Source organism: Bombina bombina, chromosome 3 (assembly GCF_027579735.1).
Source record: "Bombina bombina isolate aBomBom1 chromosome 3, aBomBom1.pri, whole genome shotgun sequence".
Classification (NCBI taxonomy): Eukaryota; Metazoa; Chordata; class Amphibia; order Anura; family Bombinatoridae; genus Bombina; species Bombina bombina.
In genome coordinates this window covers 513,819,436-513,834,559 of record NC_069501.1, presented here as the reverse complement: position 1 = coordinate 513,834,559, position 15,124 = coordinate 513,819,436, and the positions used below count along the sequence as shown (strand labels likewise).

The 15,124-nt window shown below is 38.2% G+C and overlaps 1 protein-coding gene across 1 annotated transcript in view; it reads right to left on the bottom strand.

The window, feature by feature from the left end:
• PKP1 (plakophilin 1) overlaps positions 1–15,124 on the bottom strand; it is a 70,543-nt gene that overhangs the window by 14,149 nt on the left and 41,270 nt on the right. The window contains exons 6-9 of the mRNA XM_053706918.1: positions 14,860–15,037; positions 7,976–8,090; positions 2,674–2,832; positions 339–515 (exon numbers count right to left, since the gene is read on the bottom strand). Coding sequence (XP_053562893.1) covers positions 339–515; positions 2,674–2,832; positions 7,976–8,090; positions 14,860–15,037 — 629 coding nt within the window. The remainder of the gene's footprint in view (positions 1–338; positions 516–2,673; positions 2,833–7,975; positions 8,091–14,859; positions 15,038–15,124) is intronic.

The window sequence follows — 15,124 nt, the reverse complement described above, 5'->3', positions numbered from 1 at the left end:
GTATCATGTTGGACAGACATTGATAAATTGGTCCCCAACTTCAAATGTGTAGTAGACTTTTTTTCGGACAAGTTTCAAAGTTATGTCTATTTCCACTCCCCTTGTATCATGTGACAGCCATCAGCCAATCACAAATGCATATACGTATATTCTGTGAATTCTTGCACATGCTCAGTAGGAGCTGGTGACTCAAAAAGGGTAAATATAAAAAGACTGTGCAGATTTTGTTAATGGAAGTAAATTGCAAAAAATTGCATGCTCTATCTGAATCATGAAAGTTTAATTTTGACTTGAGTGTTCCTTTAATTTCTGTGCCCACTTTCAGTGAACTCTCTCACCATTCCTTTGCTGGCAGTCAGATTTTGAAGTGCTCCAGCGCATGCTTCCAGTGTTGAGTCCTTCTTACTCTGCCCCAGAAGTGACAGGTATGTTCGTACAGCACTGGAGTGAGACAGGAGTCCGGCGCCTTTAGGATTAGACTCTTCCTCCGGTAGGGGCAACTCAAAGTTGTTATTCTTATGCAAATTAAAAAGAAACAAAGCAATAAATTAAGGGAAAAAAAAGAGCAAAAGGTGAGATGAGAAATGGGAGGGAGGAAAGTAAGAAGGAAAGCAGTTTGCATTCAAGAAGTGTAAAAATCATATCAACACATGCTTAAAAAATAATAGAAATATGTAGCTGCTTTGTGAGTATAGTCCCTACAGTAATATTGGTGAGCACTATATGTATTTTTATTTGTCCTTTGATACAAACACTAGCCAGAAAATTCTGAATGTTGTAGTACATAATATGGGACAAGACCAAAGTTTGTTTTTGCTTTTATAGTATATGCTTTTCTAGAGTTCAAAAACGTGTTTCCCTTAGCTGAACTACTAGTTCCAACAGCCCAATCAGTGTCTGAGTAATTCAAATCTCCCGTGATTAGCCATTGGAACTTTCTCAATGTACCCTCTCAATTCTTCTCTTCCTCTCCCCTTTCCACTGATTTCAGAAGGATGGTTCATTAGTAATATTGTGAGTTCACTTCACTTTGAGTTTTCAAGTTATCTCCTATTAGTATCTATAAAATGAATATCAAGAACATTGCTTATCTCTGATGGTTGTATATACCTTGAAACTGTTCTCACTGATATGTACTTGAAATTGCATAATTTCATTGTCACCCTTGAATTTCAATAAATATATAAAAAAAAATCTCCCATGATTAAAACTTGCCCCATATTGCTGCTTTTTACCTGTGTGATAAAAGCTGATCTTCTTCATAAATATTACTATATGGTGATCTGTAGCATATTCCTAAAAAGTGTTTGCCCTCTTAGCGCCTGCGCAATTTTCTCCATAAGGCTTCCACGTTATCCATTATTCCCCAGTATTATGATATAAGCATTAATTAATACTAGGTTTAATTTAAGTTTAACATAAAATCACACTCCTCCCTCTTTTCAATTTCCTCTTTCCTCAGAAACAATGTATAACAATTTAAATGATCTGCCCATTCATGTGTTCATCCCACCAGGATTTTAAGAGCGATGCGCTAGCTGATTTTACAATTTTCCTGACAACAAAAAATAAAATGTATAATTATCCGCATCATCCTACTTTTTGTGTTTTGCATTACAACAAATTAGAAAATTAACTTAAACAAGGTCTTTTTTAAATCAATATATGTTTGCAAGTCGGAACCAATATGGGCACATCCTTGCGGTGATAGCATTTGTCACAAATATAAATACAACCTTGGGGATGTATTTGTTAGCACAGTTGATGTTGTAGGATCATTAGAATACAAAAAATGTGCATAATGCTAAAAGTCATTATGTAAATGTAAAATATTTCCCCTTAAATATTCATTTTGCATAGGAATTTTGAAGGAACAGTGTAGTAAATACTACAGTGTAAAGCCCCAAAGTGTCGTAATCGTAACTTAAATTGGAAATATGGTTAACATGACATTATGCTATATTCTATAAGGGTGTGAATATTGCCATTAAATTATCACTAGTCCAAGAATGACCCAGAATAACCATTGTGCATTCCGAACAATTTCCTTGTAGATCTGGCTAGTATATTGAAGCCTCACTTATGTACTAGAGGCTGACAGCTGAAGATGGGTCAGCTATAATAGGCTGCCTATTGTTCAGAGATGGCAACTTCTTTTCTTTCTGGCTGTCAAGCAGGGTAGGGAGTAAGCCCAACAGTCCGTTCCTCTTTCTCCCCATTCTCCCCCATGCCTCATGCATGCAGCTTCAGAGATAGCACATTGCATGCATGGAAAACAGACACTACAGGGGGCCATGAACAGTGTATTAAACTAAGGGGCTGCTGGACCAAGGGTCTGATTAAAGTTTTCATGTAGGCATATTGCCCACAGAAAAAGTGCAGGCTAGGTAGTCTGATTTGATATGCTGCACATAGATCAGTTGCAGGCCAGAGGCCTATTCTGAGTCTGAAGTATAATTTAGGCATGTGGCTGGCCGAGGGAGGGTAGGATCATTTGGTCTTATCTGAGGTATAATGATAGTATATGGCTGACGCGGGGGCTGCAGGGCTATTGGGTCTGTTCTAAGGTATAATGAAGGTGCAAGCCTAAAAAAGGGTCTGTAGGGCTAGTAGATTGGGTTTGGTTTTGGGCACAGTCTGACCCTGCTAGTACTAGCTTTTACTAGGGTTTACCTGCAGCTTGTCACTCTTGTTACTGAAGCAGCCAGTGGAGGTCTTCTCAGTCTGATTGCTTCGGGACATCTGCTCATTGAGTTGGGAATATTTGTTGGGAACCTCGGAGTCCAAGTGATAAGAAAGATTGTGCAGGATACAAGCACAGTTCTCCACTGACTAAAATAGCAAGAGATATGCATATGACAAAAGAAACAAAATTCAGACAATATGGAGCAAGAGTATCAGGATGCAGGAGTTATAGAATCAGAGACTAAATAATTTAGAGGCGATTGAAAGAGCAGCAAAAGAATGTAAAAATGAGCGAGACTTTAGAACATAGAGTTTTATAGACAGAATTATAGACATATGGGGCGCGATCCGATATAGATCGTAGTTTGCGGCGCAAGCGAGGGAACCCGCGTCGCCCACAGTTTTAGCTCGCAACTCGAGCTATCCCATATATGTCGCCGTCAGATGCTAACGTGCCGTAAGTCTGACAAACCAGCGATGTCCAGAAATCTGCGCAAGTACAAATTTCTGGCGTCACCAGTGACTTGCGGCACGTTAGAAACTGCCGGCGCCTACAAAACCTGACTAAAGTCTAAATCACCCGCACTGTCTAACACGCCTCCCTAACATAGCCCGACACGTCTAACACGCCTCCCTAACATAGCCCGACACGTCTAACCCTCTATCCGCTATCCCCCAATAAAATATGTATTAACCCCTAAACCGCAGCTCCCGGAGCCCGCCGCTACCCAATAAAGTTATTAACCCCTAAACCGCCGCCAGCTATATTAAATCTATAACCCCCTAAAGTGAGCCCCTAACACCGCCGCCATCTACCTTACCTACCCCCTAAAGTGAGCCCCTCCCCCGCCTCTATTTTAAAATTATTAACCCCTAATCTAATCCCCCTACCCCGCCGCCATCTATATTAAATTATTTAACCCCTAAAATACTAAACTATCCCTACCACTAAACCTAAGTCTAACCCTACAAATAGCCCTGAAAAGGGCTTTTTGCGTGGCATTGCCCCAAAGTAACAGCTCTTTTGCCAGCCCTTAAAAGGGCTTTTTGCGGGGCATGCCCCAAAGTAACAGCTCTTTTGCCAGCCCTTAAAAGGGCTTTTGGCGGGGCTTTGTCACAAAGTAAACTGCTCTTTTGCCTACAATCTACATCCCCCTACACCGCGGCCACCTATAATAAATGTATTAACCCCTAATCTAATCCCCCTACACCGCCGCCAGCTATATTAACTATATTAACCCTAATTATATTAGGGTTAATATAGTTAATATAGTTATTATATTACATATATTAACTATATTAACCCTAATTATATTAGGGTTAATATAGTTAATATCGTTATATTATATATATATATTAAGTATAATAACCCTATCTAACTCTAACATCCTAACTAAACTCTTATTAAAATAAATCTAATATTAATATTATTAATTAAAATATTCCTATTTAAATCTAAATGCTTACCTATAAAATAAACCCTAAGCTAGCTACAATGTAATTAATAATTACATTATAGCTATGTTAGGGTTTATATTTATTTTACAGGTAAATTGTTAATTATTTTAACTAGGTATAATAGCTATTAAATAGTTATTAACTATTTAATAGCTACCTAGTTAAAATAATTACCCAATTACCTGTAAAATAAATCCTAACCTAAGTTACAAATACACCTACACTATCAATAAATTAAATAAACTACAAATATCTATCTAAAAAATACAATTAAATAAACTAAACTAAATTACAAAAAAAAACCCCACTAAATTACAAAAAATAAAAAAAGATTACAAGATTTTTAAGCTAATTACACCTATTCTAAGCCCCCTAATAAAATAATAAAGCCCCCCAAAATAAAAAAATTCCCTACCCTATTCTAAATTAAAACAAGTTCAAAGCTCTTTTACCTTACCAGCCCTTAAAAGGGCCTTTTGTGGGGGCATGCCCCAAAGAAAACTGCTCTTTTGCCTGCAAAAAAACCCACAATACCACCCCCCAACATTACAACCCACCACCCACATACCCCTAATCTAACCCAAACCCCCCTTAAATAAACCTAACACTACCCCCCTGAAGATCTCCCTACCTTGTATTCACCCCGCCGGGCAGAACTCCTCATCCGATCGATGTGTTCCAGCAAGCGGCAGTGAAGTCTTCTTCCATCCGGGCGATGTCTTGAAGCAAGCGGCAGAGAGTCTTCTTCCATCGGCGACGTCTTCAAGCAAATCGGCATCTTCAATCTTCTTACTTCGCTCCTCCGCCGCGGAGCATCCTTCCGGCACGACGACTTCCCGACGAATGAGGTTCCTTTAAGTGACGTCATCCAAGATGGCGTCCGTCGAATTCCGATTGGCTGATAGGATTCAGCCAATCAGATTGAACTTGAATCTGATTGGCTGATTCAATCAGCCAATCAGATTTTTCTACCTTAATTCCGATTGGCTGATAGAATCCTATCAGCCAATCGGAATTCGACGGACGCCATGTTGGATGACGTCATTTAAAGGAACCTCATTCGTCGGGAAGTCGTCGTGCCGGAAGGATGCTCCGCGGCGGAGGAGCGAAGTAAGAAGATTGAAGATGCCGATTTGCTTGAAGACGTCGCCAATGGAAGAAGACTCTCTGCCGCTTGCTTCAAGACATCGCCCGGATGGAAGAAGACTTCACTGCCGCTTGCTGGAACACATCGATCGGATGAGGAGTTCTGCCCGGCGGGGTGAATACAAGGTAGGGAGATCTTCAGGAGGGGTAGTGTTAGGTTTATTTAAGGGGGGTTTGGGTTAGATTAGGGGTATGTGGGTGGTGGGTTGTAATGTTGGGGGGTGGTATTGTGTTTTTTTTTGCAGGCAAAAGAGCAGTTTTCTTTGGGGCATGCCCCCACAAAAGGCCCTTTTAAGGGCTGGTAAGGTAAAAGAGCTTTGAACTTGTTTTAATTTAGAATAGGGTAGGGAATTTTTTTTATTTTGGGGGGCTTTATTATTTTATTAGGGGGCTTAGAATAGGTGTAATTAGCTTAAAAATCTTGTAATCTTTTTTTTATTTTTTGTAATTTAGTGTTTGTTTTTTTTGTAATTTAGTTTAGTTTATTTAATTGTATTTTTAGATAGATATTTGTAGTTTATTTAATTTATTGATAGTGTAGGTGTATTTGTAACTTAGGTTAGGATTTATTTTACAGGTAATTGGGTAATTATTTTAACTAGGTAGCTCTTAAATAGTTCATAACTATTTAATAGCTATTATACCTAGTTAAAATAATTAACAATTTACCTGTAAAATAAATATAAACCCTAACATAGCTATAATGTAATTATTAATTACATTGTAGCTATCTTAGGGTTTATTTTATAGGTAAGTATTTAGATTTAAATAGGAATATTTTAGTTTATAATATGAATTAGATTTATTTAATAAGAATTTAGTTAGGGGTGTTAGGGTTAGATAGAGTTAATATAGTTTATATAAATACTATAGTAACTATCTTAACTATATTAACCCTAATATAATTAGGGTTAATATAGTTAATATATATAATGTAATAACTACAGTATATTAACTATAATATACTTAGGGTTAATATAGATAATATAGCTGGCGGCGGGGTAGGTAGATTAAATTAGGTGTTAATAATTTTAATATAGATGGCGGCGGTGTAAGGGGTTCACATTAGGGGATAGATCAGTTAGATGGTGGCGGTTTTAGGGGTTCACATTAGGGGATAGATCAGTTAGATGGTGGCGGTTTTAGGGGCTCACAGTAGGGGGTTAGTTTATGTAGATGGCGGCGGTTTAGGGGTTAAATACTTTATTAGGGATTGCGGCGGGGGATCGCGGTTGACAGGGAGATAGACATTGCGCATGCGTTAGGTGTTAGGTTTATTTTAGCAGATCGCGGTTGACAGGGAGATAGACATTGCGCATGCGTTAGGTGTTAGGTTTATTTTAGCAGATTGCGGTTGACAGGGGGATAGACATTGCGCATGCGTTAGGTGTTAGGTTTATTTTAGAAGATCGCGGTTGACAGGGAGATAGACATTGCGCATGCGTTAGGTGTTAGGTTTATTTTAGCAGCCAGTTTAGGGAGTTACGGGGCTCCAATAGTCAGCGTAAGGCTTCTTACGGCTGCTTTTTGTGGCAAGGTGAAAATGGAGTAAGATTTCTCCATTTTCGCCATGTAAGTCCTTACGCTGTATATTGGATACCAAATTGCGCGGGTTTGGTATACCTGCCTATGGCCCAAAAAACTACGGGCGACGGCAGAAATATGCGCGCGTAACTTCTAGGTTACGCCATATATAGGATACCAAACCCGCGACTTTTGCGGGCGACGATTTTTATCGGATCGACCCCCTGATGTATACATTATAGGAAAAAAACTACTGTATGTTGAAGAGAAGACAGAATGCTAATGATTACTTGATTAGGACGCAGAGATCAGGGAATTATGGAAATACAGACAAATGGGATTTAAATGTAGAGATTATTATTTAATGGGTTGGAAGTAGGGATGGGCGAATGTCTAATTTTTCGAATTTCGAATGTTAGAACGAATGTTATTACCGAAATTCGAATTATAAATCCGAATATTTATAAGAACAAATATTCTTAAAAATTCTATAATCGAATGCTATTTACAGTTTTTGAATTTCACTTTCGAATTTGAATGTTTATAATTATATTGAATGTCCACAATCGAAATTTCGAATTTAACATTCTATTTAACAAATACTATTCAGAAGTTCAATAGTTCATGTGGTAGGGAGGTAATCTAGTAAATTGATACATAATAGATACAAATATATCATTTCAAATGTTTCTATATAAAATATTGCATAATTCGAATATTACATTTAATGAAAGCATTAGAAATACTATTACAAATATAAATTCAAATTTTTCGAAAATAATATTTTCGAATGTAATCATAAAATTCGAAACTGAACATTCGAAAATCGAATGTTAGAATGTTATGTATACATTCTAAATTCGATTCGAGCGAACAAATGTGTTAAAATTAGTTTCCTTTTTCGAATGTTGCGAAACATTCGCCCATCCCTAGTTGCAAGGATATGGATAAATGGGTTGCAGATTGAAGAGTTTACAGGAAAGAGAGCTGCAGGATATCTAGATTACAGAAAAAACAGAAACATAGTACAAAGACCATAGAGAAGTTTGCAACAAACTAAATCGAAATAAGAGAAAAATAATTTACAGAAAAAAGTGTGCAACATACAGAAATTACAGGAAAAGAAACAAGACAAGGGGATTAAAGGAAGTGGTGAATTTACTTTGTCATCGGCACAGTTATTGGCCACACATTGTTGTATGTAGGACATCAGTGAATCAACAAGCCCTGGGCAGTTGCGCATTGCCTGACGACCGACATCTGCAGAGCTGAGGTTCCTGAAAGAGAGATGGTAGATGACATAAAACTGGCACTTGTACACAGTACTGTTAAATCAGGTGTCCATTTAATGAAAAACAATAGGTCTCCATTGGCTTTATATATTTTTTGGTATAGGCATTAAATGTCAAAAGGACATTTTTTTCTTTCATGATTCAGTTGAAACATACAGTTTTAAACAACTTTCCAATTTAATGCTAATATCACATTTGCTTCATTCTTTTTGTATACTTTGTTGAAGGAGCAGTTATGCACTACTGAGTGTGAACACATTTGGTGAACCAATGACAAGAGGCATGTGTGTGCAGCTCAGCTTCTCCTGAGCCTTTCTAGGTATGCTCTTCAACAAAAGATACTAAGAGAACAAAGCAAATTAGATAACAGACTAAATTGGAACGTTATTTAGAATTGCATGCTCTATCTGAATCAATCATGAAAGTTTTATTTACTGTTTCTCAATTTTGTATTTAAGATTCATCTAACACGGGAAAACATTTGCAGTTATTGAATATTATTATTATATATTGTAATGACTGTTTTTTTATCACGCGTCCCTAAACGGGCGAATTTGCCAAAAGTGTGCTATTTTCTTACATATCCACAAAACAATTGATTCACCAGCGCCAACTCCAAATAAAAAGCAAATCACAAACTAAGCAGCACTACCAAGGTAATATGCACTTCACTTTATTAGTACCAGGAAGCAAAAAACATGACGTTTCGGGCTCAAATGCCCTTAATCATGTTTTTTTTTTTTGCTTCCTGGTACTAATAAAGTGAAGTGCATATTACCTTGGTACTGCTGCTGAGTTTGTGGATTACATTTCCTTACATATCCATTGTTGTCTTTAAATGATCTATGAGGGTTGTGAGGATTGAGGGTAGTACCGCAAATAGTTCTCCTATTTTTATTTATTTTCTTTAATCATTTTTTTAAAGGGAATACATAGACCTTTACAGGCAAATCAAATAATTACCGAAAATGTGACAATAATTCAGCAGTTCAACATTCATATTCTATAGTAGAACTCAAGAAGGGTTTAAAGGGACATGAAACCCAACAATTGTATTTCATGATTCAGATAGGAAATACAATTTTAAACAACTTTTCAATTTACTTATATTATTTAATTTGCTTCCTTTTCTTGTTATCGTTTGCTGAAAGGTTTATCTTGGCAACCTCATGAGCAGCAAAGAACATAGGTTCTAGCTGCTGATTGGTGGATGGATATATATTCTGATTGTCATTGGCTCACCAATGTGTTCAGTTAGAAACCAGAAGTGCATTGCTGCTCCTTCAACAAATGATATCAAGAGAATGAAACAAATTAGATAATAGAGGTAAATTAGGAAGTTGTTTAAAATTGTATTCTCTATCTGAATCATGAAAGACAATTTCTGGGTTTCATGTCCCTTTAAGCATTGCCTGAATATCATAAGGAAATAAATAACCGCAGGTTTTTACAGTAAAGTTTTGCTATAGGTTTCATGAGGGAAATAAAACAGAGGGAGCTATAACATACTCCAGCTCTGTGAATAGCCTAGAAACCTATTATACAAGTAAAATAAAAATAATAAGATATTTGAAAGTCTTTAGGCATATGATAGTAAGTGACTCCGACTGTGATAACTAACTTGCCATAAATAAAAAGAGAGAGAGAGATGCACTCAGCTGAGACAGAACAAAAGCTGGAAAAACTTCCGTGCCTGTTCATTTTATTATAGTGTGTCACTCAGGGTGCATACTCTTTTAGCACACTATGCCCCTTCACAGAGAAAAAATATCCTGTAGCATATCAGTCTGACCCTGCCCAATGACAGTCCAGCGCCGAAATACCAGGCAATTCTTCTCTGAACAAGAGAAACAACAACCCCAGACGATCGTTTCGGCCTTCTATGGGCCTCGTTAGTGAGGTGCAGTCGCATCTTTCTAAGGGCATGTGTGCAAGGAGTCCACGTCTGGTTTCCCCTTTTACTCTTAGGGAGACCCAAGAGCAATTTGCATAAATAAAAAGAGAGAGAGAGATGCACTCAGCTGAGACAGAACAAAAGCTGGAAAAACTTCCGTGCCTGTTCATTTTATTATAGTGTGTCACTCAGGGTGCATACTCTTTTAGCACACTATGCCCCTTCACAGAGAAAAAATATCCTGTAGCATATCAGTCTGACCCTGCCCAATGACAGTCCAGCGCCGAAATACCAGGCAATTCTTCTCTGAACAAGAGAAACAACAACCCCAGACGATCGTTTCGGCCTTCTATGGGCCTCGTCAGTGAGGTGCAGTCGCATCTCTCTAAGGGCATGTGTGCAAGGAGTCCACGTCTGGTTTCCCCTTTTACTCTTAGGGAGACCCAAGAGCAATTTGCATAAATATAAAGAGAGAGAGAGATGCACTCAGCTGAGACAGAACAAAAGCTGGAAAAACTTTCGTGCCTGTTCATTTTATTATAGTGTGTCCCTCAGGGTGCATACTCTTTTAGCACACTATGCCCCTTCACAGAGAAAAAATATCCTGTAGCATATCAGTCTGACCCTGCCCAATGACAGTCCAGCGCCGAAATACCAGGCAATTCTTCTCTGAACAAGAGAAACAACAACCCCAGACGATCGTTTCGGCCTTCTATGGGCCTCGTCAGTGAGGTGCAGTCGCATCTCTCTAAGGGCATGTGTGCAAAGAGTCCACGTCTGGTTTCCCCTTTTACTCTTAGGGAGACCCAAGATCAATTTGCATAAATAAAAAGAGAGAGAGAGATGCACTTAGCTGAGACAGAACAAAAGCTGGAAAAACTTCCGTGCCTGTTCATTTTATTATAGTGTGTCACTCAGGGTGCATACTCTTTTAGCACACTATGCCCCTTCACAGAGAAAAAATATCCTGTAGCATATCAGTCTGACCCTGCCCAATGACAGTCCAGCGCCGAAATACCAGGCAATTCTTCTCTGAACAAGAGAAACAACAACCCCAGACGATCGTTTCGGCCTTCTATGGGCCTCGTCAGTGAGGTGCAGTCGCATCTCTCTAAGGGCATGTGTGCAAGGAGTCCACGTCTGGTTTCCCCTTTTACACTTAGGGAGACCCAAGAGCAATTTGCATAAATAAAAAGAGAGAGAGAGATGCACTCAGCTGAGACAGAACAAAAGCTGGAAAAACTTCCGTGCCTGTTCATTTTATTATAGTGTGTCACTCAGGGTGCATACTCTTTTAGCACACTATGCCCCTTCACAGAGAAAAAATATCCTGTAGCATATCAGTCTGACCCTGCCCAATGACAGTCCAGTGCCGAAATACCAGGCAATTCTTCTCTGAACAAGAGAAACAACAACCCCAGACGATCGTTTCGGCCTTCTATGGGCCTCGTCAGTGAGGTGCAGTCGCATCTCTCTAAGGGCATGTGTGCAAGGAGTCCACGTCTGGTTTCCCCTTTTACTCTTAGGGAGACCCAAGAGCAATTTGCATAAATAAAAAGAGAGAGAGAGATGCACTCAGCTGAGACAGAACAAAAGCTGGAAAAACTTTCGTGCCTGTTCATTTTATTATAGTGTGTCACTCAGGGTGCATACTCTTTTTAGCACACTATGCCCCTTCACAGAGAAAAAATATCCTGTAGCATATCAGTCTGACCCTGCCCAATGACAGTCCAGCGCCGAAATACCAGGCAATTCTTCTCTGAACAAGAGAAACAACAACCCCAGACGATCGTTTCGGCCTTCTATGGGCCTCGTCAGTGAGGTGCAGTCGCATCTCTCTAAGGGCATGTGTGCAAGGAGTCCACGTCTGGTTTCCCCTTTTACTCTTAGGGAGACCCAAGAGCAATTTGCATAAATAAAAAGAGAGAGAGAGATGCACTCAGCTGAGACAGAACAAAAGCTGGAAAAACTTCCGTGCCTGTTCATTTTATTATAGTGTGTCACTCAGGGTGCATACTCTTTTAGCACACTATGCCCCTTCACAGAGAAAAAATATCCTGTAGCATATCAGTCTGACCCTGCCCAATGACAGTCCAGCGCCGAACTAACTTGCCATGCCTCAAGCTCACCATTGAGCATTTTAGGACCATATCTCTTTGGATCATAATTGGCTTGTTAGGGAATACTTCCAACAGTTGTATAGGTGGCAAAGTCCCAAAGAATCTGGGAGACAGTGACATGATAGGAGCATGAAACTCATGCATATTTTTTCTCTGAATGAAAGGAGAAGTCGGTAGTAGTGACTTCAGTGTCAGAAGCAGTCTCTAATCCAGGGTAATGCCACACCATTCCTGATACACTGACACGCATATGGATGATGCAAGATCTTTTTCCCGTGCCAGTTAGGAGATCAGTCTCTGACCTGCGAGCCTGTGGAACCTCCATTCCATTGCAACTGCACACCTTTCGGTAGTAGCGGTCAAACCTTCCAGCGCCATCTTGAAGTAGGTAAGTATTAATGGGATGATCAGCGACCAAAGTGTTAGTTCAAACTTGTCTTGGCGTAATAAAGATTATGCTTGTTAAATGCAGTTCAAGGCTTTGAAAATTAGCATAGAGTAGTTGCAAAATCTGTGACTCCCAGTTAGTCAAGTGATCCATTTCTTACAATGTAATAGTGGAATTATGACATCAATAATACACCTAAAGGAGCTGGGGGGGGGGGTTGTGGGTAAAAATAATGTATTTTGCCTTTGGAGTGGTTTTTTTTTTTTTTTTTATATAAGATTTTGTGTTTCATAGAAGACAGCAGATACAAGTTCTCACTATTCTGAATGTGTTATACTTAGTATTAATATTGAGACTACACTGTAACAAACATATTCTATATTAATAACACATTTGTTACAGTGCAGTCACAATATTAGAAGTAAAACAAGTTTGTAATAGTGCGGTTGCAATATTAGAATCTTCTTCCTGAAAAAAGAAACAAAAACACAAAGGCAAAATACACGATTTTTACAATCATGACAAGACTTCACATACATTTTTTAACATTACACATTACAAATAAATTAAACATTGCATATACATCTGTCATATTCTCGCCGTCCCTCATCTTCTATAGGTTTAATAAGAAGATGTTTTTTTCTTTATTAACAAAGTTGATCGCAGACCTCATGAATACATAGGCGTTCCCTGGGATTTTCATGGGCATTGGGAGAAACATCTCGGATGCACCTTTTCAGCCATATCAGTCTTGCCAGCTTTTTAGTGGCGAGAATTTCCAGTATGACAAATCTAGTGCATGTACAGTGAAACTTAGTTTACATATGCATAATTTGAAGTGTTACTAAAAAAAAAAGCTTATGTCTATGTTGTGTAAACACACTTTGAAGACAGTGTGTTTACACCACCTACTTCTCAGGTAAGTGGCGATGTGGGGGTACTTTTGCTGAATTGGCGATCTCTGTTGTTTCCTATGGGAGACACATCACCACCACTCGTTGGAACAGAAAGGTTCAGCCCACTTTTTTACAATATATCGCTAGACCCACAGACTGCGAGACTGGCAAGGCTAAAAATGCCATTTCTCGTGGGTCTGACAATGTTTTGAGAGAACACACTTCTTTACATGGTTTTTGTGTAACCAGAACTTAAGTTCAGAAATGTTCAGTATAGGTGGGGAAGCAATAGGCAAAATCAGAAATTTCAGATGAGAAAATAAAGGGAAGGGAGTATTTTTAAACAATTTTATACACTCTAGTAGGTAAAATGGATAATTGGTAACACGTTAAAGAGGAAAAATATTTTCGTGTACACTGTCCCTTTAAAGTTTCCAGGTCACGAAACTCCACCTCTTTATACAGGGCGCCACCATCTTAGAGCTTAGGAATTCTCACACACTGTGACAGAAAAAGTGTGCACACTCACAGATCAGTGATTTTGCCAGCTTTTTGAAAGCTGTATAATTTGCTTGGGATTAGTGTGCATGGTGTGAGTTTTATATTTTTGCTAACAGATTTAAAGTTTACATCAAATTTATTAAAAAAAATAACTCAGCAATAGGAATATAAGGCAATGTGGCTAAAATAGTCTGCTTAAGCACATTAAACTGTAGTCAAAAACCAAGTTACATCAATGATCTGTAAATGTGTGCGGCTTTTTTGTCACAGTGTGTGAGAATACCTGAGCTCTAAAATGGCAGCGCCCAGTATGAAGAGGCAGAGCTTGACCAATCTAGCAACTTTAAGGGGAGAAATAGGAGAAATGCTTTGAAGAGAGCTGCAAGAACCATAGGAAAAGCAGTAGTATAGTGAGCCGTATAACAATGTTATTGTAGTTATGCCCTGCGGTGTAACAGGAACTGAAATGCTCAAAATTTCATATATATATATATATATATATATATATATATATATATATATATATATATATATATATATATATATATATATATATATATATATATATATATATATATATATATATATATATATATGCTATGTATCATTTTATATTACCATATCAAAAAGTGTTTAATGTCCCTTTAAGGCAGATTGGTATATTTGGCAAGTAAGTGCAAAGTATCTGATGAGTTAACATACTTTACAATCAATATTAAGTGCTTAAAATGGAAATTAGCATACAGATTGGATGGGAAGATCCATTATAGAGAGTCCCTTGGATGGAGGTACAATAAGGGAAGGGGTTTGGTTAGTTTGTGGAATCCTCAGGCTAAATTACTTTGATGAACTTAATTTAAAGTATTTGAGATCACAGTAGTAAACATAAAATAGATATGGAGAATGGTCGAGGTACTGATGAATGGGAATACAAGGAAACACATTAATGTCTCACCTTAAACAACCAGTCGCATTAAAGAAGACCTCAGGATCTAGCTGGCTTTTCTGACCAGGCATGGAGTTATCCCCTGAACCAGAATATGGAATCACAACGCATTCATTAAGAACAGGAAGAGCTTCTTTAACAAGTTCCTCCTTCAGTTGGTCAGTGGAGGATAAATTCCACAGTAAGCCTAGAGGGAACATGAGTGAAGAAGAATAAGAGATTCCATGTCTTAACATTCTACCTAAGGAAAACTGTCTCAGTGATCCTAATTAAA